General features: G+C 41.6%; 1 protein-coding gene across 4 annotated transcripts in view; it reads right to left on the bottom strand.

The window, feature by feature from the left end:
* Positions 1-27,496, bottom strand: part of wdr54 (WD repeat domain 54) — a 60,721-nt gene that overhangs the window by 29,083 nt on the left and 4,142 nt on the right. For all 4 annotated transcript variants that reach the window (XR_010017597.1, XM_063045165.1, XM_063045166.1 and 1 more), the window contains exons 3-5: positions 17,323-17,548; positions 5,995-6,057; positions 608-674 (exon numbers count right to left, since the gene is read on the bottom strand). Coding sequence is in view for 3 of the 4 variants with exons in the window: in XM_063045165.1 (XP_062901235.1) it covers positions 608-674; positions 5,995-6,057; positions 17,323-17,547 (355 nt within the window). In the remaining variant the exon portion in view is untranslated. The remainder of the gene's footprint in view (positions 1-607; positions 675-5,994; positions 6,058-17,322; positions 17,549-27,496) is intronic.

Genomic DNA, 27,496 nt, shown 5'->3' with positions numbered 1-27,496 from the left:
TTATTTAGAGGCAGTACATTAACAAGCCCTTCTGGTCCAATGAACGCACACTGCCTAATTAGACCCAATTAACCTACTAACCTGTATGTTTTTGGAATGTGGGAGGAAACTGGAGCACCTGGTGGAAACCCACACAGTCATTGGGAGAATGTACAAACTCCTTACAAACAGCAGCAGAGATTGAACCCGGCCGTTGGTGCCGCTGTGCTGATAATACGTCTCAGTTAGAAATGAGTGTCGATGCAGGCTGAACTGTTCCCACAGCCCTTCCCTGCACATCAGTCAGAGGGTCTCGTACACTCACTCACAGGACGCTGCTGTGGAAGGGTCCAGCAGGGAAGGTGGGTTAGAAATGAGTGTCGATGCAGGCTGAACTGTTCCCACAGCCCTTCCCTGCACATCAGTCAGAGGGTCTCATACACTCACTCACAGGACGCTGCTGTGGAAGGTGGGTCCACCCTCCCCCGCAGAGACTGCTGTTGCCTGTTTATTTAATGTCGATTGCTCTCCTGATCGATGAGAGGGACAGTGAAGAGGAGTTCCATTGCCATTCTCTAGAAACCCTGTCACTGCATCAGCGTACATTCTGAACAGCCCACGCTGTTACCTGTTTGTGCTTCTGGGGTATCCATTGCATGCCAGTAGACCATGATGGAGCCATCTGATTCATACATCTGGAAGGACAGGACACACACAGTCAGTGTACTGGCAACATCAACACACTCATTTCAGTAAGTAACAGATTCTGGCTCCTCCATTCAATTTCTTTTTAAATTAACCACTTTACTGAAAGTGTCTGCAACTACCTCTCAAGAATTCAAGTTCAGTTTACTATCATTCAACCATACACATATATACCACCAAACAAAACAACATTCCTCCAGAACAAGGTGCACAGCACAATACGTATAACTCACACACAACACATAAAGTAATATTACCAGAAATAAATTAACAAATTAACAAGGGGCATTTATGATACAAGTTAAAAAGTAAATAGTATAATGCTACTGTACTGGTGCTTCATACGTGACACAGGGAAGTTCAGCAGTCTCACAGCCTGGGGGAAGAAGCTGTTTCCCATCCGAACAGCTTTTGTCATAATGCTACAGTACCCCTTGCCTGATGGTGGGGGGGGGGGGGGGTCAAAGAGATTGTTGGATGGTTGGGAGAAATCAGGGCCCTGTGTATGCAGCACATCTGTTAAACATCTCTGACAGGTAGAAGAGAAACCCTGATGATGCTCTCAAGAGTCCTCACAATTCTTTGTAGGGATTTACAGTCAGATACCTTGCAATTTCTACACCAGAAGGTGATGCAGCTGGTTAGGACACTCTCGATGGAGCTCCTGTAGAAATTGGCTAGAATGAGCCATGAAAAATACCTTCTGATACCAGAGGTCATGCACTTAAGGTGAGGGGTGTAATTTCAAAGGAGATGTGAGGGGCAGGTTTTCTATAAAAACATATTTGGTGGCTGGCTGGAATGCACTGCCTGGGGTAAGGGTAGAGACAGATACATTTGAGACTGAAGAGACATTTAGATAGGCACATGAATGTGAAGAAAATGGAAGGATATGGCTATTGAGAGGTACAGAAAGGGGTTTCTGCGGCAACAGGCGGGGTTTAAGGATGGTGTGTTGCCTCCCTGGTGCCAGGATCCAGGATGTCACAGACCGATTGCAGGGCATCCTCAAAGGTGAAGGTGAACAGCCAGGAGTGGTACTGCATGTCGGCACAAATGAATCCGGGAGGAAGAGGAAAGAAGTTCTGCAGCGTGACTTCAGAGAACTCGGAAGAAGGCTGAAAAGCAGGACCTCCAGGGCGGTTATCTCCAGTTTGCTTCCAGTTCCTTGTGCTGGTGAGGGCAGGAACACGGAGATTGGGGATCTGAATGTGTGGCTGAGGAGCTGGTGTGGGAGGCAGGGATTTAGATTCTTGGACCACTGGGATCTGTTTTGGGGTAAGGATGAATTGTACAGAAGGGACAGGTTGCATCTTAACAGACGGGGGACCAGTATTCTGGCAGGCAGGTTTGCCACTGCTACATGGGTGTGTTTAAACTAAGTAGTGGGGGGGGGGGGGGGGGGAGGGGAGGAAATATAAGGAAGAAGTTAAAGGGAAAGAGAGAATAAAAAAAGTTAAGAAAGACAACAGAATTAACCGGGCAGAAAGCTCAGGAAGTGATCGGAGCATATGGCCAAGTGCAATAGGAATCGATGTGAAAGGTGAGGGGAGTAAAAGAATTACTTTAAATGGATTAAAAGTATTATATATGAATGCATGGAGTATAAGAAATAAAGTGGATGAGCTTGAGGCTCAGTTGGAAACTGGCAAGTATGATGTTGTGGGAATAACAGAGATATGGCTGCAAGAGGACCAGGGCTGGGAAATGAATTCAGGAATATACATCCTATCGAAAGGACAGACAGGTTGGCAGAGAGGGTGGAGTAGCTCTGTTGGTGAGGAATGAAATTTTAGTCACTTGCAAGGGGTGACATAGAATCAGGAGATGTAGAGTCAGTATGGATAGAACTGAGAAATTGTAAGGGCAAAAAAACCCTAATGGGAGTTATCTACAGGCCCCCAAACGGTAGCCTGGATATAAGGTGCAAGTTAAATCAAGAGTTAAAATTGGCATGTCGCAAAGCTAATAGTACGGTTCTTATGGGTGATTTCAACATGCAGATAGACTGGGAAAATCAGGTTGGTACTGGACCCCAAGAAAGGGAGTTTGTGGAATGCCTCAAGAGATGGATTCTGAGAGCAGCTTGTATTAGAGCCTACCAGGGAGAAGGCAATTCTGGATTTACTGTTGTGTAATGAGCCAGATTTGATAAGGGAACTCGAAGTAAAGGAGCCATTAGGAGGTAGTGACCATGATATGATAAGTTTTAATCTACAATTTCAGAGGGAGAAGGGAAAATCGGAAGCGTTAGTATTACAGTTGAACAAAGGGGACTATGGATCCATGAGGGAGGAGCTGGCCAAAGTTGACTGGAAAGATACCCTAGCAGGGATGACAGTGGAACAACAATGGCAGGTATTTCTGGGAATAATACAGAAGGTGCAGGATCAGTTCATTACAAAGAGGAAGAAAGATTCTAAGGGGAGTAAGGGGTGACCGTGGATGACAAGGGAAGTCAAGGACAGTATAAAAATAAAAGAGGGGAAGTATAACATAGCAAGGATGAGCGGGAAGCCAGAGGATTGGGAGACTTTTAAGGAGCAACAGAAGATAACTAAAAAGGCAATACGGGGGGGAAAGATGAGGTACGAAGGTAAGCTAGCCAAGAATATAAAGGAGGATAGTAAAAGCTTCTTTAGGTATGTGAAGAGGAAAAAATTAGTTAAGACCAAAGTTGAGCCCTTGAAGACAGAAAAGGGTGAATTTATTATGGGGAACAAGGAAATGGCAGATGACTTGAACGGGTACTTTGGATCTGTCTTTACTAGGGAAGACACAAATAATCTCCCAATGGCCGGAAGACCTAGGGTAATGGAGGAATTGAAGGAGATTCACATTAGACAGAAAATGGTGTTGGATAGACTGATGGGACTGAAGGCTGATAAATCCCCAGGGCCTGATGGTCTGCACCCCAGGGTACTTAAGGAGGTGGCTCTAGAAATCGTGGACGCATTGGTAATCATTTTCCAACGTTCTATAGATTCAGGATCAGTTCCTGTGGATTGGAGGGTGGCTAATGTTGTCCCTCTCTTCAAGAAGGGAGGAAGAGAGAAAACAGGGAATTATAGACCGGTTAGTCTGACATCAGTGGTGGAGAAGATGCTGGAGTCAATTATAAAAGATGAAATAGCGGCACATTTGGATAGCAGTAGCAGGATAGGTCCCAGTCAGCATGGACTTACGAAGAGGAAATCATGCTTGATTAATCTTCTGGAATTTTTTGAGGATGTAACTATGGAAATGGACATGGGAAAGCCAGTGGATGTAGTGTACCTGGACTTTCAGAAAGCCTTTGATAAGGTCCCACATAGGAGGTTAGTGGGCAAAATCAGAGCACATGGTATTGGGGGTAGGGTACTGACATGGATCGTAAATTGGTTGGCAGACAGGAAACAAAGAGTAGGGATTAACGGGTCCTTCTCAGAATGGCAGGCGGTGACTAGTGGGGTACCGCAAGGCTCGGTGCTGGGACCGCAGCTATTTACAATATACATGAATGATTTAGATGAAGGGATTAAAAGTAACATTAGCAAATTGCAGATGACACAAAGCTGGGTGACAGTGTGAAATGTGAGGAGGATGTTATGAGAATGCAGGGTGACTTGGACGGGTTGGGTGAGTGGGCAGATGCAGTTTAATGTGGATAAATGTGAGGTTATCCACTTTGGTGGCAAGAACAGGAAGGCAGATTACTATCTGAATGGTGTCAAGTTAGGAAAAGAGTAAGTACAACGAGATCTGGGTATCCTTGTTCATCAGTCACTGAAAGTAAGCATACAGGTACAGCAGGCAGTGAAGAAAGCTAATGGCACGTTGGCCTTCATAACAAGGGGAGTTGAGTATCGGAGCAAAGAGGTCCTTCTGTAGTTGTACAAGTCCCTGGTGAGACCCCACCTGGAGTATTGTGTGCAGTTTTGGCCTCCAAATTTGAGGAAGGACATTCTTGCTATGGAGGGAGTGCAGCGTAGGTTCACTGGGTTAATTCCAGGGATGGCGGGAATGTCATATGTTTAAAGACTGGAGCGACTGGGCTTGTATACACTGGAATTCAGAAGGATGAGAGGGGATCTGATTGAAACATAGAAGATTATGAAGGGATTGGACACGCTAGAGGCAGGAAACATGGCCCCAATGTTGGGGGAGTCCAGAACCAGAGGCCACAGTTTAAGAATAAGGGGTAGACCATTTAGAATGGAGTTAAGGAAAAACTTTTTCACACAGAGGGTTGTGGATCTGTGGAATGCTCTGCCTCAGAAGGCAGTGGAGGCCAATTCTCTGGATTCTTTCAAGAAAGAGTTAGACAGAGCTCTTAAAGATAGCGGAGTCAAGGGAGCAGGCAGGAACAGGGTACTGATTGTGGATGATCAGCCATGATCACAGTGAATGGCGGTGCTGGCTTGAAGGGCCGAATGGCCTACTCTCGCACCTATTGTCTATTGTGCAGGCAAAGTGTCCCAGATGTTCTAATGGCAAATTGCTTTCTTCCCCTTTGCCAGCAGTTTAGTAGGTGATCTGATTACGAATGTAATTGGTTGCACACAAGATTGTGGGTGAAAGGGCCTGTTCCTCTGCTGTAGTGGTCTACATTCTATATTCTACGTTATTGACAATTAAACATGCATAGATAGAGGCCGGGTACCTGCTCACCACATTCCGTCCCCACCTTTGTATCACATGTCCTGATGGAGTGGATGTGGAGAGGATGTTTCCTTTGGTGGGACATTTTCAGACAAGAGGACACAGTCACAGAATAGATGGTTATTCTTTTAGCATGGTGATGAGGAGGAATTTCTTTAGCTAGAAAGTAGTGAATCTGTAGAATTCTTTGCCACAGGCTGCAGTAGAGATCAAGTCTTTATGTATATTTAAGGCAGAGGTCAGGGCATGAAGGGATAAGGGGAGAAGGCAGGAGATCGGGGCTGAGAGGAAAACTGGTTCAGCCATGATGAGGTGGCGGAACAGAGTCGGTGGGCTGAATGGCCTAGTTCTGATCCTATATCTTACGGTCTTTCTCAGCCCCTCCTCAACTACTCTCCTGTGTATATCTGTCCCACTGACATATCCCTGCACATCAATCCTTCGGCAGATCACACCTCACTTCATTCACACATACACATTAGACCTAAATGATGCTGTTGTGAATGATGTGGTGTCGAAAAAAGCTGCAGTGATGCTTCTGGGACACTTTGACAGTGAAGGAACACCAGTTGTATAAGCTCATGTGTGGATATCATCCGACTGTAGTGCCTCTGAAAAAGCAACAAGAAAATGTTCACCAATTATCTCGTTTCACCTTGCCCACCTCACCTGAATGCCTTTCTGTGATGCCAACACCAGGAGAATTCGAGAAGGTAACACACACCACGATGCCTGAGGAAAATCAGGGAGAAAATATTTAGCAACAACATGTATCTCAACTTTTATATTCTGACAGAATAATTTTAGAGACAGGTAAATGGCACAGAAGTTACCAGGAAAGTTGACAAATGCAAGGCAGTGGATGTTGTCTACACGGACTTTGACAAGGTCCCTCATGGGAGGCTGATCAGGAAGGTTCAGTGCTCAGCATTCAAGATGAGGTAGTAAATTGGATTAGCCATTGATTTTGTGGGAGAAGCCAGAGAGCGATAATAGATGGTTGTCTCTCTGATGGGAGGCTGTGACTAGTTGTGCAGGAATCAGTGCTGGGTCCATTGTTGTTTGTCATCTATATCAATGATCTGGATAATAATGTGGTTAACTGGATCAGCAAATTTGCAGATGGCACCAAGATTGGGGGTGTAGTGGACAGTGAGGAAGGCTATCATGGCTTGCAGAAGGATCTGGATCAGCTGGAAAAATGGGCTGAAAAATGGCAGAAATGATATAATGCATATGAATGCCAAGTTTTCCACTTCGATAGGACCAGCCATGGAAGGACTTACACAGTGAACGGCAGGGCACTGAGGAGTGTAGTAGAACAAAGGGATCTGAGAATACAGGTCCATAATTCATTGAAAGTGACATCACAAGTAGATAAGGTCATAAAGAAAGCTTCTGGCACATTGGCCTTCATAAATCAACGCATTCAGTACAGAAGATGCAATGTTATGTTGAACTTGTATAAGACATTGGTGAGGTCTAATTTGAAGTACTGTGTGTAGTTTTGGTCATCTACCTACAGGAAAGAAGTAAGGTTGAAAAAGGTTGAAAGAGTGCAGAGGAAATTTACACAGATATTGACAGGTCTGGAGGACCCGAGTCATAGGGAGGATTGAATAAGTTCAGACTGCATAGAGGTATATAAAATTATGAGGGATATGAGTAAATGCAAGCAGGCTTTATCCATTGAGGTTGGGTGGGTCATGGGCTCAGGGTGAATGGTGAGAAGTTTAAGGCGAACGAGGGGAATCTTTTTCACTCAGAGGGATGTGAGAGTGTGGAATGAGCTGCCAGCACAAGTGGTGCATGAGAGCTCAACTTCAACGTTTAAGAGAAGTTTTGGATAAGTACATGGATAGTAAGGATATGGACTTTGGTAGGACCAACAAGGGTAGGTCTTACACAGTAAGGCAGGTTAAATGGTTTCAGCATAAACCAGGTGGGCTGAAGGCCCTGTTTCTGTGCGGTACTTCTCCATGACTCTATGACTGCATGGGGCAGATGCAGAGGAGGTTTCTTCTTCTTGGTGGATCTAGATCAATGCCACAGTACAGTAAAGGGTGACTCAGGTAGTGTAGCTGTTAGCACAAGGCTTTACAGCACCCACAATCACCACTTGGGATCTGCCACTGTCTGTAAGGGGTTTGGACATTCTCGTGTGGGTTTCCTCCAGGTGCTCCCACATTCCGAAGATGTACAGGTTAGGGACAGTGAGTTGTGAGCATGTCGGTGCCGGAAGTGTGGTGACACTTGTGAGCTGCCTCCAGCACAATCCCCACTAATTTGATTTGATACAAGCAACATTTTGATGCACATGTGACAATTAAAGCTGATGGCTTTATCTCATTTCAGGACAAGGAGTTGCCTATTTAGATGGAGACAACGAGGAATTCCTTCTCTCAATGGACTGTAAATCTCTGGTCTTCTCTACCCCAGAGAACTTTGGAGGTAAGGCACTGAATATAATGAAGATGGAGACTAACAAATATTTGAAGTACAAGGGAGTAAAGAAGATTGGGCAAAGAGGGAGATATTGGTTTTGAGGCCATGATTGGATCAGCCTCAGGAGATTTACAGGAATGAGGTAGATCTGCTAGTTGAGTGGTGTCACAACAACCTTACACTCAAAATCAAGTAAGACCAAGGAACTGATGGGGAACTTCAGTCAAGGGAACAACATCACTCCTCGTTGAGGTGTCAGGAGTGGAAAGGCGAGCAGTTTCAAGTTCCTAGGTCTTAACATCTCTGAGGATCTACTGTATCCTGGACTCAACACATTGATGAAATTACAAAGAAGGCATGACAACAGCTATATTTCATTTGGAGTTTGAGGAGATTTGGTATGTTACCAAAGACTCTAGCAAACATCGACAGATGTACTGTGAAGAGCATTTTAACTGGTTGCATCACCGTCTGGTATGGAGGGGCCACTGCACAGGATTAGAAAATGCTACAGAGGGTTGCAAACTCAGCCTGCTGAATCAAGGTCACTAGCCTTGACCATTCAGGACACCTTCAAAAGGCAATGCCCCATCATTAAGGTCCTGCACCATCTAGGACATGCGCTCTTCTCATTACTACCATCAGGGAGGAGGTACAGGACCCTGAAGACCCACACTCAACATTTTAGGAACAGCTTCTTCCCCTCCATCATCAGATTTCTAAATTGACAATGAACCAGTCAATGAATACTACCTTACTATTTTGATCTCTTTTTACTGTATTTACTTAATTATAAATTATAATAAAAAATATATATTAATAATTAACAATTAACACAGCAGTGCAATATACAAAATATAATATAATTTATAATAAGAAATATATTTCATATATTGAACTGATGCCGCTAAACAATTTCACGACATATATCAGTGATAATAAACCCAGTTCTGATTCCAACTCGAAAAGGTGTGTCAGAAAGGCAATGTCACGATAATCATTGGGGATTTTAACATGAAAGTGGATTGGGAAAACCAGGCCAGTACTGGACCTCGAGAGAGAGAACTTGCAGAATGTCTAAGGAATGGCTGTTTAAATCAGCTTGTTGTTGAACCCACAAGGGTATCAGCTGTGCTAGATTGGGTGTTGTGCAATGATCCGGAGGTGATAAGAGAGCTTAAGATTAAGAAGCCCTTAGGGAACAGTGATCACAATATGATCGAGTTCACATTGAAATTTGAGAGGGAAAAAATAAAATCCAATGTGTCGGTATTTCAGTGGAATAAAAGAAATTACAATGGCATGAGAGGGGAACTGGCCAAGGTTGAGGGAATACAAAGAAGCCAGAGCTAGTGGGAAGATAGAGAATTGGGGAGTTTTTAAAAACTTGCAGGGATTTCCACCTGCAGCTCAATGGAGTAATACATAAATTTTGTGGCTGCCTTTAATTCCTCCTTTTCCCCAGTCTAAACTTTGAATTGTTTAACTTCTATTTTTTGGATCTTGGAGGGAAATAGTGGTCATTATGTTGTATCTTTTAAGAAGTGGAAAACAGCTTTTTGAACCCAGCAATAGAAAGGGAAAAACTTCGAAAGAAAAATCAGAAGATATGCCTGTCTGGGCTGAGCGTTTGGAACATGCATTGATGGGACTCGACAACAAAATGGACAATAACACTTCTGAGTTGAAGTCATTCCGACAGAGTTTACAGACTATTGCGGAAAATATTGTTTCCTTGAATACTGAGTTTAAAGAATCGAAACATCAGATTGTGGATATTACAAACCGCTTGGAACAGGCTCAATGCAAAATTGTCGATTTAGAGGCAAAATTGCATAGAAATAACATTCGAATTGTGGGTCTTCAAGAAGGTGCTGAGAATGGGAATTTATTGGATTATTTTGCCAATTTGTTTCAAACTCTGTTTCCGGATATTCTATCTCAGCCTCCCGATATTGAAAGAGCTCACAGAATTTTCACTTCATCAGATAAAGCTCGACCAATTTTAGTCAACTTTCTTCACTTTAAAATTAAAGACCAAATCATAAAATATGCAAGAAAACAGAAAGTTTTTAAATTTGACGGTTCCGAGATCCGTTTTTACAAAGATTATCTACGGGAAGTTATGGAACAACGGATCAAATTCATATCTGTCATGAAGGTAGCCCATGAAAAATGACTTTTTCCATTTCTCAGATACCCAGTGAGATTAAAATTATTTCCTAAAGATTCTACACCTCGTGTCTTCTTGGATCCCCAAGCGGCATTGGATTTTGTCAACTCTATTGTGGAATCGGCTGATGTATGAAGGATATTAGAGTTGCTGAATAATTTTCTGAAAGAAAACAGGCTTTGAAGATTTCTGTATGCTGAAGATATCCTTTGATCGATGGATTACTTAAAGAAGAGGTGAACTTCTTGGTTTAACTAAAAAATGACTTTTTTTGAAGTCTGTTTAGTATACGGAGTGAATTAATACAGCGGATAGATTGTTAACTGGTTTGGTTATCTGTTTCTATCTTCCTTTATTAATTAACTGATAGTTTGCTTACAGTTTATACTGTATAGACTTTTTTCTTATATTATGGAGTGTTTAGTAATAGATAATTAGCTTTAGTTCTTTTGTTAAATAAGGTAGTAAGTTAAAGAATAATGGCTCTTTTTAGAGATTATACTGTTTGGGTTAATAGCATTGCTTTGACGTCTTTGGAGACTGTTTTTGCATTCTCTAGTTTATTTTCAATGATTAAGTATAAACTTTTTTTTTCCTTTGCTGGGCTTTCTTAAGGTTATGTATTTTCTTTGTAAGGAGGAGGGGGGAATTGAGAGTAAAAACCTTTAAATCATTATTTAAATTGAGCAGCACGTGGAGTTCCGTCCTTTTGCTTTTCTTCTTGGGGATGCGTTCCGGCCTTTTTTCTCCTTTGCCGGATTTCTATATTTGGGGATGGTGGGAGGTTTGGGGGTATTTTTGCATTAAATTGGGGTTTATTGTGGGATTTTATTTTTTATTTACACATTTCCTGTATTTTTTCCCATTATGGAGTTCCGGAGCATACTCATTTTCTATTTGGTTATACTCATCACCACCATCTTTGATTAGCCCACGATGGTATGCGTGTATTGTTGTGTTTAAGAGTAATATCCAATGGTACTTAAACAGATAAACGTTATTAGTTGGAATGTACGTGGCTGGAATCACCCTATTAAACGAAGGAAGACTTTTAAAATTATTAATCAATTCCATCCCGATGTAATTTTTGCTCAAGAAATGCATATCAGAACGGGCAATCAAAATTGATTTTTTAAAAAGTGGAAGGGCCTTCAATACCATGCTACTTGTCAAAATAAAACAAAGGGAGTATCTGTTTTTGTTAAATCTAATATTTTATTTATTCAAGAAGACATCGTCTCAGATAATAATGGCAGATTTTTAATTATTAAAGGAACAATTTGTAATAGAAAAATTGTCCTGGTTAATCTATACAGACCTAATGTAGATGATCCTTCTTTTTTAAAAATGTATTTGGTTTATTACCAGATTAAATGAATATATGCTGCTGATGGGAGGTGACTTCAACTGTTGTTTAAACCCTTTGATTGACAAGAGTTCAACCAATCAGCAGCTTCTGAGTCGTTTGGCAACACTTATTAATTCCTTTTTAATTGATTATGGTTTGATAGAAATCTGGATAAATTTACATCCTAATGATAGAGATTATTCTTTTTATTCACATATTCATAATAAATATTCAAGAATTGATTATTTTATAGCTGATTTCCGATTTTTGTCCAAAGTCCAGAAATGTGAATATGATGCTATTGCTGTCTCGGATCATGCACCTTTAAGCTTAACTTTTGAGTTAAATGATGTTAGTAATGTAAATTTGCCTTGGCACTTTCCAGAAAATTTATTACAAAGTTCGGACTTTGTCAAATTTATAGAGATTCAGATAAAAGATTTCTTTCTTTTTAATAATACGGGAGATGTCTCGAAATTGATTATATGGGATACATTTAAAGCATATTTGCGAGGTCAGATAATATCCTATTTGGCTAAGCTCAAGAAACAGACAAAAATAGAGTTCGATAGAATTTCAAACCAAATTAAAGATCTGGATAACACTTACGCAGTTTCTCCTAATGTTGATTTATTTAAACAAAGGGTTGAACTTCAATCACAATTTACTATTAACTTATCCTATCGAAAGAAATTTGCTTAAATTAAAAAGTCAATTTTATGTGTTTGGAGATAAAAGTAACAAGTTATTAGCATCTCAATTTAAAGCAGTTAGAGCTAAAAGACAAATTTTAAAAATTCGTAAGGGAGATGGTAGTTTAGCTTGTACTTATGAAGATATTAATAAAATTTTTCAAGACTATTACAGTGAACTCTATAAATCTCAGTTTCCAGCTGACCCTTCTAATATGTATGCCTTTCTACAAAAGATTGATTTTCCTAGAATATCTGTTGAAGATCAGCAAATTCTTGATGCTCCTTTTACTGAAAGAGAAATTCAGAAAGCTATTCTTTCAATGCAATCTGATGAAGCTCCTGGATTGGATGGTTTTTCTGTAGGATTTTATAAAAAATTTGAAGATTTGCGTACTCCTTATATGTTGGAAATGTTTAAAGATTCTTTTCTGCTAGGAGAGTTACCTTCCACATTTTATGAAGCTTCTATTTCTTTAATTCTTAAGAAAGATAAAGACCCTACTGATTGTGCTTCATATTTCATTATTTCATTATTAAATGTGGATGCTAAAATTCTTTCAAAAATAATGGATAATCGGATGGAGAATATACTAGCTAAAATTATTTCTCAGGATCAAACAGGTTTTCTAAAAGGCCATTATTCTTTTTCTAACACTCGGAGACTGTTAAATATTATATACTCATCCCTCTCTAAGACTCCCCAATGTGTTGTTTCTCTAGATGCTGAAAAGTCATTTGATAGAGTTGAATGGAAATATCTATTTAAAGTTTTAGAGAAATTTAGCTTTGGTACTAATTTTAATAAATGGATTAGATTGATATATAAAAGCCCTATTGCCACTGTTATTACTAATAACAGTAGCTCCCCCTTTTTCCGACTTTCACGGGGTACGAGACAAGGATGTCCGTTAAGCCCTTTGTTATTTAATTTGATGTTGGAACCTTTGGCTATTGCACTTCGTGAAGCTAAAGATATTCAAGGAATTTCTATAAATGGAACTATTCGTAAGATTTCTCTTTATGCGGATGATCTTTTGGTTTATTTTTCGAATCCTGAAGAATCTATTCCTAGTTTATTGAAATTATTAAATGAATTTGGATTGATTTCAGGATATAAATTAAACCTGCATAAAAGTGAATTATTTCCTTTAAATGATTCTGCTCTCTATATATGATGACATTCCTTTTAAAGTTACAGATTCTTTTAAATATTTAGGTATTATTATCACTAAAAATTATGGAGACCTTTATAGAGCTAATTTAGTTCCCTTAGTGGATTTTATGAAGCAATTTTTTCCCAGATGGAATCCACTTACACTTTCGTTAGCCGGTCGAATTCCATGCAGTTAAAATGATGATTTTACCAAAATTTTTATACGTATTTCAAAATATTCCTATTTTTCCAAGAAGTTTTTTGATCAGGTTGACTCTATTATTTCATCTTTCGCTTGGAATAATAAAAGACCAAGAATTGGAAAATGTCCTTTACAAAATTAAAAAAGGATGGAGGTCTTACTTGGCCTAATTTAAGAATGTATTATTGGGCGGTTAATATACGTTATGCGTGTTCTTGGTTATATTGGACCTATAAAAAGGAATGATCACCATGGGTTGATCTGGAATTGAAAATTGTGAAACAATTTTGTTTAACTTAGTTATTAGGAGCTCCTTTACCTGTACAATTAGCCAAAATTTCTATTCTAAATATAAATCCTATGATTAAGCAGTCATTACGAATCTGGTACCAGTTTCGTAAGTTTTTTAATCTTAAAAAATTTAACCTTTTTAGTTTAATTTATTGAAACTATTTATTTAAACCTTCACTTAGTGATCCTACCTTTTCTCTTTGGAGGAATAAAGGAATTTTTTCCTTTATGGACTTGTTTCAAGAAGGCCGATTGATGTCCTTTGAGAAATTAGTAACTAAATCTTCTCTCTCATATTCACATTTTTTGCAATATCTTCAGGTCAGACATTTCTTACAAGAATATTTAAGTAATTTTCCATATATACAAGACTCTGACCTGTTAGACGTTATTTTAAAAATGAACCCTTTAGTGAAAGGTTTCATTGGGAAAATTTATAATTTATTATTACAACAGGATAACTATCCTTTACTTAAGATTAAGCAAGATTGGGAAAAAGAGCTTAACATGACCTTGATAACAGAGGATTGGTTGCGAATTTTGAAGTTGATCAACTCTTCTTCGATTTGTGCCAGTCATTCTCTAATTCAATTTAAAATTGTACATCGTTATTATTTGACAAAGGAGAGATTGTCTAAAATACTTCCTAATGTAAATAGTCAGTGTGATAGATGTAAAACTGAGATAGCTACATTCGCACATATGTTTTGGTTGTGTTCTGTATTGAAACAGTTTTGGAAATCTATTTTTTCTACAATTTCTAAAGCTTTAAAAATCAATTTACAACCTAATAAATTGACAGTTTTGTTTGGTATAATTCCTCAATATATTCACGGTATTTCTATATCAGACCAACATGTAATTGCATTTGTCACATTATTGGCTGGAAGGACTATTTTATTAAAATGGAAAGATGCCTCTGCTCCCATTTTGATACAATGGTTCTCTCAGGTGATGTTATGTCTTAGTTTGGAAAAAATTATAAGTCAAACTTTTGATCCTAGATTTGACTTATTATTGATAAACTGTTCAGTTTGGTTGATAGTTTAACTCTTATTCTACATATGGGTATGTTATCTTGATTATCTTGATGTATTTTTTTTGTTGTTGATTTTCAATAATAATTAATAAAAAAGATTTTAAAATGAAAATGAAAAACTTGCAAAAGGAAAGTAAGAAAGTAATTCGGAACGAAAAGATGAATTATCAGAGGAAGCTGGCGACTATTATCAAAGAAGATACTAAAAGCTTTTTTAAGTATATAAAGGGTAAAAGAGAGTCAAGGGTAGATATAGGGCCAATACAAAATGACGCTGGAGATATTGAAATGAGAGATGCAAAGATGGCAGAGGAATTGAATGCGTTTTTTGCATCAGTCTTCACAGTCGAACACATCTGCAGTATACCGGACATTCAAGAGTATCAAGGAAGTGAAGCTAGTGCAGTGAAAATTAAGACGGAGAAGGTGCTCAGGAAGCTTAATGGTCTGAGGGTGGATAAATCTCCTGGACCTGATGGAATGCATCCTCGGGTTCTGAAGGAAATAGCTGGAGAGACTGCGGAGGCATTAACAATGATCTTTCAAGAATCGATAGATCCTGGCATTTTACCAGATGACTGGAAAATTGCAAAAGTTACTCCGCTATTTAAGAAGGGTGGGAAGCAGAAGAAAGAAAACTATAGACCTGTTAGACTGGCATCAGTGGTTGGGAAGTTATTGGAATCGATTGTTAGGGATGAGATTACAGAGTACCTGGAGGCACATGACAAGATAAGCCAAAGTCAGCATGGTTTCCTATAAGGAAAATCCTGCCTGACAAACCTACACCTACTGCAATTCCTTGAGGAAATTACAAGCAGGCTAGACAAAGGAGATGCAAAGGCCTTTGACAAGATGCTGCACACGAGGCTGCTTAGCAAGATAAGAGCCCATGGAATTACAGGGAAGTTACTAGCATGGGTGGAGCATTGGCTGCTTGGCAGAAAACAGAGAGTGGGAATAAAGGGATCCTATTCTGGCTGGCTGCCAGTTACCAGTAGAGTTCCACAGGGGTCGGTGTTTGGACCGGTACCACGGCGCAAAGCATGTGCTACCGGGCTGTGAGGAAACGATATGAGTCAGCTGCACCTTTCCTCATTCCCTGTCACGCACTGTTGAACTTGAACATAGGGCTGTCAACTGTCCCGTATTTGCCGGGACATCCCGTATATTGGGCTAAATTGGTCTGTCCCATATGGGACCGCCCTTGTCCCGTATTTCCCCCGCTAAGGTAGAGCGTTCCTCTGAAACCTTTCATGCCGAAATGAAGTGAAGCAAAGAAGCAATTACCATTAATTTATATGGGAAAAGTTTTTGAGCATTCCCAGACCCAAAAAATAAGCTAACAAATCATACCAAATAACACATAAAACCGAAAATAAATAACACTAACATATAGTAAAAGCAGGAATGATATGATAAATATACAGCCTATACAAAGTAGAAATAATGTATGTACAGAATAGTCGGGAAGATGAAGGCAAAAGTGATTTGTGGGAAAAAAAATCAGCACGTACGCACATCACATGCGCATGGCACGCACGCGCAAACAGATGCCCGTGCAAGGCTTCATGGTCATGGTAGTCTTTCCTGGGGTAAAGTGTCCCAGAATTTGACTGCTACTTTTGTCCCTTATTTGGGAGTGAGAAAGTTGACAACCCTAACTGTAAAAGACATGTTGAGGTGAGTTTAACCCTACTTGAACACCACCCGCCCCCTGCCCCGAACCCCAGTCAGCCAGTCCGCAAGAATATTGTCAATATTAAACCGGTTTGCCGTGCAAAAAAGGTTGAGGACCCCTGAAATACAATGTTGGAAAGTGTATGGTCATGCACTTGGTGGAAGAAATAAACGGGCAGACTATTATTTAGATGGGGAGAGAATTCAAAATGCAGAGATACAAAGGGAGTCGGAAGTCCTTGTGCAAGATACCCTAAAGGTTAACCTCCAGGTTGAGTCGGTTGTGAAGAAGGCGAATGCAATGTTGGCATTTATTTCTGGAGGTATAGAAGATAAGAGCAGGGATGTGATGTTGAGGCTGTATAAAGCATCGTGAGACCACACTTGGAGTATTCTGTGCAGTTTTGAGCTCCTTATTGTAGAAAGGATATACTTACATTGGAGAGGGTTCAGAGAAGATTGACGAGAATAATTCCAGGAATGAAAGGATTACCGTATGTTAAAAGGCCTGAACAGATTAGATATGGCAAAGTTACTTCCCACGGTAGGGGATCCTGGGACAAGAAGACACAATTTCAGGATTGAAGGACGTCCTTTTAGAACTGAGATGTGGAGAAATTACTTTAGTCAGAGGATGGTAAATCTGTGGAATTTGTTGCCACAAGCGGCTGTGGAGGCCAAGTCACTGGGTGTATTTAACACAGAGATAGATAGGTTCTTGATTAGCCAGGGCATCAAAGGGTATGGGGTGAAAGCAGGGGATTGGGGACGACTGGAAAAATTGGATCAACCCCTGATTGAATGGTGGAGCAGACTCCATGCGCCGAATGGCCTACTTCTGCTCCTATATCTTACGGTCTTTAAGAAAAGGCCATGGGCCTTCAGAGCTCAGCCTAGACCTGCCCAATTTCCCGTGGAGGGTACTGACCACCCAGCCCATCGTGCAAGCAGGCAAACCAGTGCACCCGTACCTGCATGATTAAGGAGGTGCCATGTCCCATGCCTCCCTCCTTGGACTGCAGCTGCCTGTGAGAGAAGTTCAGGCCATCAGCAGAGGCGCTCACCATATTTACCAGGCCACCGTGGATCACAGCAAAGTAGGTGAGATTCTTGTGTGTGATGGGCAGCACGCTGAGGTTGTTATAAAGGGCAGATGCACTGCTCTTAATCTGTATGCCTTTCTCCTTCTTGTACATCCTACAACAACAACAAAGAATTCTCTTTGGGTTAGGAAGTTATGGGTATGCTATGTCAGTGGCATAAGTGTGGGTTACCCAGCGCATCCTCCACGCATATTCACTACTAACCGGTTTAGTGTTGGCACTTTTCTCCCCTCGTTCCTTCATGATAAACCCTGACTGCTCTTACAGTCATCTCAATGGACAGGGAAACACAAGGGGGGTATTCAACACCCAGAGTCTGAGATCTCAACTCGTCTGTGCTCAACCTTCCCCAAGACAAGAAAATCAAAAGCAATGCAGATACTGGAAATCCAAAACAGAAACAAAAGAAAATGTTGGACATACTCAGTATGTCAAGTAGCTCCTGTGGAGTTAACCACATCTTCTCATGTAATTTATTGGTCAAAAGTATGGTACAGAGGATTCCACCACCAAGCACGTCTTCCCTCCACCCCACTTTCTGCTTTCCGCAGGGATCACTCCCTACACAACTCCTTTGTCCATTCGCCCCCCCACATCCCTTCCCACCGATCTCCCTTCTGGCACTTATCCTTGTAAGCGGAACAAGTGCTACACCTGCCCTTACACTTCATCCCTCACCACCATTCAGGGCCCCAGACAGTCCTTCCAGGTGAGGCGACACTTCACCTGTGAGTCTGCTGGTATGATAAACTGTGTCCAGTGCCCCGGGTGTGGCCTTCTAAATATTGGTGAGTCCCAACGCAGACTGGGAGACTGTTTCGCTGAACACCTACGCTCTGTCCGCCAGAGGAAGCAGGATCTCCCAGTGGCCACACGTTTTAATTCCACGTCCCATTCCCATTCCGAGAATCCATGGCCTCCTCTACTGTCGAGATGAAACCACACTCAGGTTGGAGGAACAACACCTTATATTCCATCTGGGTAGCCTCCAACCTGATGGCATGAACATTGATTTCCCTAAGTTCCATTAATGGCCCTCCTCCCCTTCTTACCCCATCCCTTCTTTTTTTTCTTCTTCTTCTTCTTGCTTTCCCTCTCACAATAACTCCTTGCCTGTTCTCCATCTTCCTCTGATGCTCCCCTCCCCCCTTCTTTCTTCCAAGGCCTTCCATCCTATGCTACTCCCCCTCCTCCAGCCTTGTATCCCTTTTGCCAATCAACTTCCCAGCTCTAAGCTTCATCCCGCCCCCTCCTGTCTTCTTCTATCATTTCGGGTCTCCCCCTCTCCTTCTCACTTTCAAATCTCTTACTATCTCTTTTTTCCGTTAGTCCTGACGAAGGGTCTCGGCCCAAAACGTCGACTGTACTTCTTCCTATTGATGCTGCCTGGCCTGCTGCGTTCACCAGCATTTTGTGTGTGTTGCATGATACGGAGGAGTTGCAGATATGGGCAGGGAAATGGAAGATGGAGTTTAACTGGCCAAATGTGAAGTATTGCACCTTGGTAAGTCAAATGTAAAGAGACAGTACACTGTTATGGGCAAAACCCTTAACAGTGTTGATGAGCAGTGGGACCTTGAGTTCCAAGTTCCAAACTCCCTGAAAATGGCTACACAGGTTGATAGGGTGGTTAAGAAGCATGCTTGTTTTTCACTCAAGGCATTGAGTTCAAAAGTCAGGAAATTATGTTGCAGCTTTAGACCACATCTGGAGTATTTCATACAGTTCTGCTCACCTCTTTATAGGAAGGATGCCAAGACTTTGGAGAGGGTGCAGAAGAGGTTGCCTGGTTTAGAGGGCATATGCTATAACGAGTGGTTAGACAAACTTGGGTTGTTTTCTCTGGAGCGGTGGAGACTGAGAGGAGATCTGACAGAGGTTTATAAGATTATGGGAGACATAGATAGAGTAGACAAACAGTACCTTTTTCTCAGGATTGAAATGTCTAATACCAGAGGTGAGAGAGGGTAATTTCAAAGGAACTGTGAGGGGCAAATATTTCTCCCCCCCCCCCCACAGAGTGGTGGGTGCCTGGAATGTCCTGCCTGGGGTGGTGGTAGAGACAGATACACTAGGTGCTTTTAAGGGATGTTTAGATAGGCACATGAATGCGAGGAAAATGGAAGGATATGGACAATATGTAGGCAGAAGATATTAGTTCAGTTGGCCATTTGATTACTAATCTAATTGGTTCGGCACAACATTGTGGGCTGAAGGGCCTGTTCCTGTGCTAGACCTTTCTATGTTCCAAACATATGTATCACATGTTTCAGTATCAACTAAGCTAACATCAGTTTGTAGCATATATAACCTAGACTGCCTCAACATTATCAGCAAATTCCCTTATACTTGCCATTCACCGGAATTCCTCCATCTATCTATCAATTTTCTTGAACACACTGAAATCTACAATTAAATCAACATTTAACATTCAATATTCCAAATTATTTTCCTAATCCCAAAGATAAAGACACTCACAAATTTCTACAGATGTACCGTCTTCCAAAGGCTATGCATCACAAAGATGGCTTCTATCATTAACGACCGTCATCACCCTGGATATGTCCTGTTCTCACTGTCTTTTAAGAGACTCCTGGATAGGTGCATGGAGCTTAGAATAAAATAGAGGGCTATGGGTAACCCCAGGTAATTTCTAAAATAAGGACGTGTTCAGCACAGTGTTGTTGGCTGAAGGGCCTGTATTGTGCTGTAAGTTTTCTATGTCTCTATGCTACCAACAGGAGCCTGAAGACACATACTCAGTGATTCAGGAACAGCTTCTTCCCTTCTGTCGTCAGCTTTCTGAATGGTCCAAGAGCACTGCCTCAGTATTTCCCCTCTTTTTTTCACTACTTATTTAATTGCTTTTAATATATACTTATTGTAATTTATAGTTTTATTATTGAGCGATGTACTTCTGCCCAAAACAACAAATTTCACAACATACGCTACTGATATTAAATCTGATTCCATTCATATAATCCTTTTATCTTAGTAAAAAAACATCTTAAAGCATCTGATGAAAACAATTATCAAAATCCTTAAGGAGATATCAATCCTGAAGCAGGATTTTGACCTCAAACTCCAACAGTTCCTTTCCTCCCACAGATGCTGCCTGATCCACTGAATTCCTCCAGCAGCTTGCTGGTCACTAAAGAATTATTAGGGCAGCTTACTCTCATATCCTATCAAAGACCCACAGGAACATGCATTGTGGCCTTCAGACACCCTTGTAAATCCACAATTACCTCTCATAGGCATCATTGTGTGAAGTAGGAGCTAAAAGTTCAGTTGTGTCTGCCCTGATAACCACAGCTGACCCTACACCCCGTCCTCTTGGCATTCCAACAATATCCATATAGATCCATAGATCACTGGCTTTAATATCTTCCGCAACCTTCTTTGTGAAACTATTCCAAAGATTCAAAGCATTGTGGATTAAAAAAAATCCCTTCCCACCTGTTCTGAATGCTCAGAGGTTAGAGACTGTAACCTCTGGTTGAAAAAAAGACAGCTATATAAGGAATATAGAAAAAATAGTAATGATGTTAGCCATAGGGCATATGAAAATATGCGAGCTATAGTCAAGAGGGAAATTCTGATTGACAAAAGGCAGGTTGAGAAGGATATTGCTGATAATGCTAAGATTGACCCCAAGAGATTTTCTTCAATACTTTAGTAGTAAAAGAAATGTTGAGGAAGTTAAGTGTATTAGGAATAATAGTGGGGTGATAAATTATGCAGAGGACATAGGACATAGTGGATACTCTTAATTCATATTTTGCTATTCACCTGCGAAGATGTTAGCAATATGTCACTAACTATAGAGAAAAATAAATTTGTTTTAAGTGACTTAGATATATTAGAAACTGAGATCCTATTTCCACTGAAAAAGCTGGAAGTTATTGAATCTCCAGTGTCAGACAACATATATTGAAGGATACTTAAAGAGGTCTGTTGTTACATATACAAACCCCTAACATTTATTTTTCAAAAGTCGGTGAAGACCGGTGAAATCACTAAGGCCTGGAAATGGGCTAACATCCAGGTATATAAGAAGGGTGACTGCACTGACCCTGGTAACTATAGACCAGTAAGCTTAATGTGTATCACAGGTAAGATAATGGAAACATTCATAAAGAATGAGCTGGAAACGCAGCTGATAAGAACAGGCATGTTAGCAGAAAGCCAGCATGGGTTCAGAAAGAGGAAATCATGTGTTTACTATATGCTGGGGTTCTATGATGAGGCAACTAAAATTTATGGTAACAATAGAGTGGTTGATATCACTTACTTGACCTTTCAGAAGGTTTTTGACAAGGTACCCCATAAGAAGTTAATTATCAAATTACAGGCAGTAGGGATTCAGGATAAGGTGTGTGAAGCAGGTTAACCACCGGGTTGGATCAGTAGTAAGGAAAGCAAATGCTATGTTGGCATTCATTTCAAGAGGAATAGTGTATAAGAGTAAGGAGGTGTTGACGAGGCTCTATGGGGCACTGGTGAGACCTCATTTGGAATACCGTGTGCAGTTTTGGGCCCCCTATCTTAGAAGGGATGTACTGATGTTGGAGAGAGTTCAGAGAAGATTTATGAGGATGATTCCTGGAATGCAGGGGCTAACATATGAGGAGCGTTTGTTGTTTGGACTGTATTCATTAGAGTATAGAAGAATGAGAGGGGATCTCATAGAAACGTTTCGAATGTTGAAACACAGTAGGTGTGGAAAGGCTGTTTCCCTTGGTGGGTGAGTCCAGGACAAGAGGCCACAGTCTTAGAATTAGAGGGTACCCATTTAAAACAGATGAGGAGAAATTTTTTTAGCCAGAAGGTCATGGATTTATGAAATTTGTTGCCACGTACAGCTGTGGAGGCCCGATCATTGAGAGTGTTTAAGGAGGAGATTGATAGGTATCTAATTAAGTCAGGTTATCAAGAGATATGGGGAAAAAGCTGGAAATTGGAACAAGATGGGAGAATAGTTTAGCTCATGGTGGAGTGGCGGAGCAGACTCGATGGGCCGAATGGCCTACTTCTGCTCCTTTGTCTTGTGATCTTGTGAATGTGAGAAGAATCGGCTCAAAAACAGAAAATAACGAGTTATGATGACAGCAACGTTTTCACACCTTGAAGATGTTAAAAGTGGGGTTCCGCAGGGATCAGTTTTGGGGCCGCTTCTGTTATTAATTTACATTAAGTACATAATGAATAAACTAGTTAAGTTTGCAGATAACACAAAATTAGGGAGACGGGCTAAAGACATCCAGGCAGCAGAATTAATACAGTTAGATCTAAACAAAATTCAGATATAGCAGATAAATGACAGATGAAATTTAATGCGTGTAATGGTTTCTTTGTAATGTTTCACTGCTAAGGCTAATGTAATGGCTTCTCTGTAATGTTCACTGCTGAGGTAATGGTTTCTCTGAAGCAGCAATGTTAGGTTTATGGCTGGAGATAACAGGACTGTGGTATGCATGTTAGCCAATTGGAGATTGTTGCTTTGTCTTGTGTATCTGGAAGGATGTTTTTTCATGGTTTTTTGTCGAGGAGAGATGAAGAGGGAAGACGTGTGTGGAGAGAGCTGGTAGACGACCGGACGGAGTGGACAGGGATCGGAGGGTCTGAGGATCGGCGATGCTCGGAGGAGACTGATGGTGGAAGAATGACTACTGAGTGAGCTGCAATGTGAACTTTTGACTTGAATTGGGCCCTTTTTTATTTTCATTACTAACCCTATATTCAGATTAAGATTCATAAAGTTCAATCACTTAATTGCATATGGTGTACTGTCTGATATTTTGCATTGTGGGTTTGTAACTGGGCGGTACATTACACAGCATCCACACAAACGTGATTTCCCAGTTTGGCAGGGCCGAAGGCTGTTTCCCCTCGACAAACACGAGCTAGGCGAGCCTGAGGGTTACAATGGTGGGGGTTACGTCCTGGATTGATTCCGTTGGATGCTGTGTGATTACCCATTTAAATCTGTGCTGGTATGGATGCTGCTGGGGTGGAGCACTGGTGTGCCTCTGTGGGGTTACCGGTAACTAATGCGTGCGTGTTGAGTGGGGCGGATATTAGTACCCCCGATGAATTGTTCATTCGATTTTTGAGTATGGTTAAAGCTGTTGGCAAAGTTGAAATCGTAGCGTGAAGGTTTGATAAAATGGCAGACTCAGACCTTGTTTTAGTTCAGACTAGCACTGACGTAACGGCGGTGGGACTGCCAGAGTCTGTCGGTGACCCAGGTGAGGCGGGGCCTGTGAATAGACGCAGCTTTTTTTCTGCAGTATATAGTCCCGATGCTTTGCCCTGTCTGAGTGGTGCGAAGTGTGCTGGATTGAGGCTCCAGTCTCTTCGGGGGTGTGGGTTTGCTGCGTCTATTCACAGGCGCGATCCGACTGCTGATGGGCACGGGGGGGGGGGGGGTTTCTGCAATCTGCGCCTCACCGGTACCCCAGCAAGAAACCCCCAACTCCCCTTCGTGGTCGTCTGGAGCATCCACTAAGAGGGCTTCACCCTCAGGTATTCCGGGAAATTTGGGGGTCCCCATCAGTCTCGCTACTTCTCCAGGCCTTACCATCATTGGCTTCAACTGGGTGAACCACACCGTCCCTCGTTTAAATTCGGTATCCGGCCCAATGCTGCCACACACTTCCTCAAAAGCAGCCCAAAACTCCTCAGGAATGATAGAACCCTGTCTCTGAAATCTCTGCATTCCCCCCCCCCCAACTGCAGGCAACTCTGCTTGTGACCCAGCCTGCTGGGCTCCCTGACGGTATGGACAGGCCATGGCCCTGCCTCACCTGGGGCACCGACAGACTCTGGCAGTCCCACCACCGTTACGTCAGTGCTAGTCTGAACTAAAACAAGGTCTGACTCCACCATTTTATCAAATCTTCACGCTACGATTTCAACTTTGCCAACAGCTTTAACCATACTCAAAAATCGAATGAACAATTCATCGGGGGTACTAATATCCACCCCACTCAACACGCACGCATTAGTTACCGGTAACCCCACGGAGACACACCAGTGCTCCACCCCAGCAGCATCCATACCAGCACAGATTTAAACGGGTAATCACACAGCATCCAACGGAATCAATCCAGGACACAGCCCCCACCATTGTAACCCTCAGGCTCGTGTTCATCGAGGGAAAACAGCCTTCGGCCCTGCCAAACTGGGAAATCATGTTTGTGTGGTTGCTGTGTAACGTACCCCCAGTTACAAACCCACAACGCAAAATATCAGACAGTACACCATATGCAATTAAGTGATTGAACTTTATGAATCTTAATCTGAATATAGGGTTAGTAATGAAAATAAAAAAGGGCCCAATTCAAGTCAAAAGTTCACATTGCAGCTCACTCAGTAGTCATTCTTCCACCATCAGTTTCCTCCGAGCATCGCCGACCTTCAGACCCTCAGATCCCCGTCCACTCCGTCCGGTCTTCTACCAGCTCTCTCCACACACGTCTTCCCTCTTCTTCTCTCCTCGACAGAAAACATCCTTCCAGGTACACAAGACAAAGCAACAATCTCCAATTGGCTAACATGCATACCACAGTCCTGTTATCTCCAGCCATAAACCTAACATTGCTGCTACAGAGAAACCATTACCTCAGCAGTGAGCATTACAGAGAAGCCATTACACAAGTAAAAGTAAAATATTATATATAGGAAGTAGAAATATTAGATATAAATATACAATGGGGGGGGTCTTGAGTTAGAAAGTGCACTTAACGAGAAGGGTTTGGGCAACCTGGTAGACTCATCACTATCAACATCTACACAATGCACAGAAGCGATCAGGAAGACTGATAGAATATAGGCCTGTATAATGTGCTCAGTGGAGTTCAAGTCTAGAGATGGTCTCCTTAAACTGTATAATCCGCTTGTGAGGCCACACCTTGAGTACTGTGTACAATTTTGGTCTCTATATTTTGTGAGAGATGTGAAGGCACTGGAGAGAGTTCAGAGAAGGGTGACAACACTCATTCTAGGTCTGCAGGGCATGAACTATGAAGAAAGACTGAAAGAATTAAATCTTTTTAGCCTAAATAGGTGTAGAATGAGAGGAGACATTATAGAACTAGAAGGGTATAAGTAAGGTGGATACCAGCTGCTACTTCAAAATTAATCCATTATCAAGGACACGGAGCCATAGATGGAGACTGGTTAAAGGGAGATTTCAGACTAACATGAGGAAGCATTTCCATACAGAACGAGTTGTGGACACATGGAACAAGCTACCTAGTTGTGTAGTTGAGAGTAGTAAATTAGAAATTTTCGAATCTAAACTCAATAGTTATTTCAACACACCATGTGAATAGGAATTTGGCAAGACTTGTTGGACCGAGTGGCCTGCTCCTGCCAAAAACTTCCTAATGTTAGGCTCCCCAGCTACCCTGTCACACATTATTTTGTACATTTCAAATGCATTTCAAGCAGTAAGCTGATCTACACCTCCACCCACTAACCCATCCAACCACCACTACTTTATCATTTCCTGTCACTGTCACCTCATGCCCAGCATCACTTTATGGAAATACAATCTATGTATATAAGCTATCTTATGTATTTATATTTATTGTATTTTTATTATTATTGTGTTCTTTATCTTTCATGTTTATTGGTGCTGCACCACATCTGGAGTAACAATTACTTTCTTCCCCGTTACTTGTGTACTAGAAATGACATTAAATAATTTTGAATCTCTCATTCTTCTAAGTTCAACACTATACAGATACTGTCTTCTCAAATAGTAAACCTGCCATCTCAGAAATCGATTCTGGTGACTTCCTGGCATTCCAACTTTTATTTGTATCCTTCTGGCGGTAAGAATAACCCTGTACACAACGTTCACACTTGGTCTGTGTGATTGGATTACGATACCACTATTTTTTACTCAAACCCTCTTCCAATACAAATTTTTGTCCCAAAGACCTTTCTAATATCCTGCAGAACCCGTTTGTCAATGACTTAGATACAAGGACATTCAGCTTTCTGTAAAAACTAGCACAGGTCAATCTCACCTTTGAGAAAAAGTCATTCACATTTGACTAAAGTGGACACCCTCATGCCCATTCACTTACCCTGTTTCCTTCAAAGGACTCTCAGCATCCCCCATCAGTTTACAGCACCGCGCAGCTTTGAATCATCTCTAAAACAGATTACATTATAGCCAAGAAAGCATAACAATGCCTTTACTTGCTTGGAAGGCAAAGAAAATTCAGCACATCCTCGACGCTTCTCATCAATTTTGTTCTAAACAGATGCAGCATAGAAAGCATCCTATCCTGACTTGGTATGACAACTGCTCTGTCCAAGAAACCGCGGAGTTGTGAACACAGCCACGTCCATCTTGCAGACCAACCTCCCATCCACGGAGACTGCCTATACTTCCTGCTGCATCGGGAAGTCAGCCACCCCCTCCCCTCTCATTGGGCAGGAGATATGAAAGGTTGACAGCACGCACCACCAGCTTCAGGGATAGTTTCGATCCAGCTGTTATCCAATTCTTGAATGCACCACTTACAAGCTAAAGATGAACTCTTGATCTGTCACTCTACCTTGTCATGGCCCTTACACCTTATTCGACCATCTCTAACTGCAACGAGGTGATAGGTGATTCTGTGGATGTAGGAAAGAAATGCGGGTGGTAGTTTGCCTCCAAGGTGCCAGGGTCTAGGATGTTTCTGATCACGTCCACGATATCTTGAAGTGGGAAAGGAGAACAGCCAGAGGGCATGGTACATATTGGTACCAACGACATAGGTAGGAAAGGGGAGGAGGTCCTGAAAAAAGACCACAGGGAGTTAGGAAGGAAGTTGAGAAGCAGGACCACAAAGGTAGTAATATCAGGATTCAGATTTCTGGATCATTGGGAGCTTTTCTGGGGCAGGTGTGACCTGCACAAAAAGGACGGGTTGCACTTGAATCTGAGGGGGACCAATATCCTGGCGGGGAGGTTTGCTAAGGCTATTGGGGGAGAGTTTAAACTAGAAATACTGGAGGGTGGGAACCAAACTGAAGT

The sequence above is a fragment of the Mobula hypostoma genome, chromosome 4 (genome assembly GCF_963921235.1).
Source record: "Mobula hypostoma chromosome 4, sMobHyp1.1, whole genome shotgun sequence".
Taxonomy (NCBI): domain Eukaryota; kingdom Metazoa; phylum Chordata; class Chondrichthyes; order Myliobatiformes; family Myliobatidae; genus Mobula; species Mobula hypostoma.
This window is presented reverse-complemented; position numbering and strand designations above follow the sequence as displayed.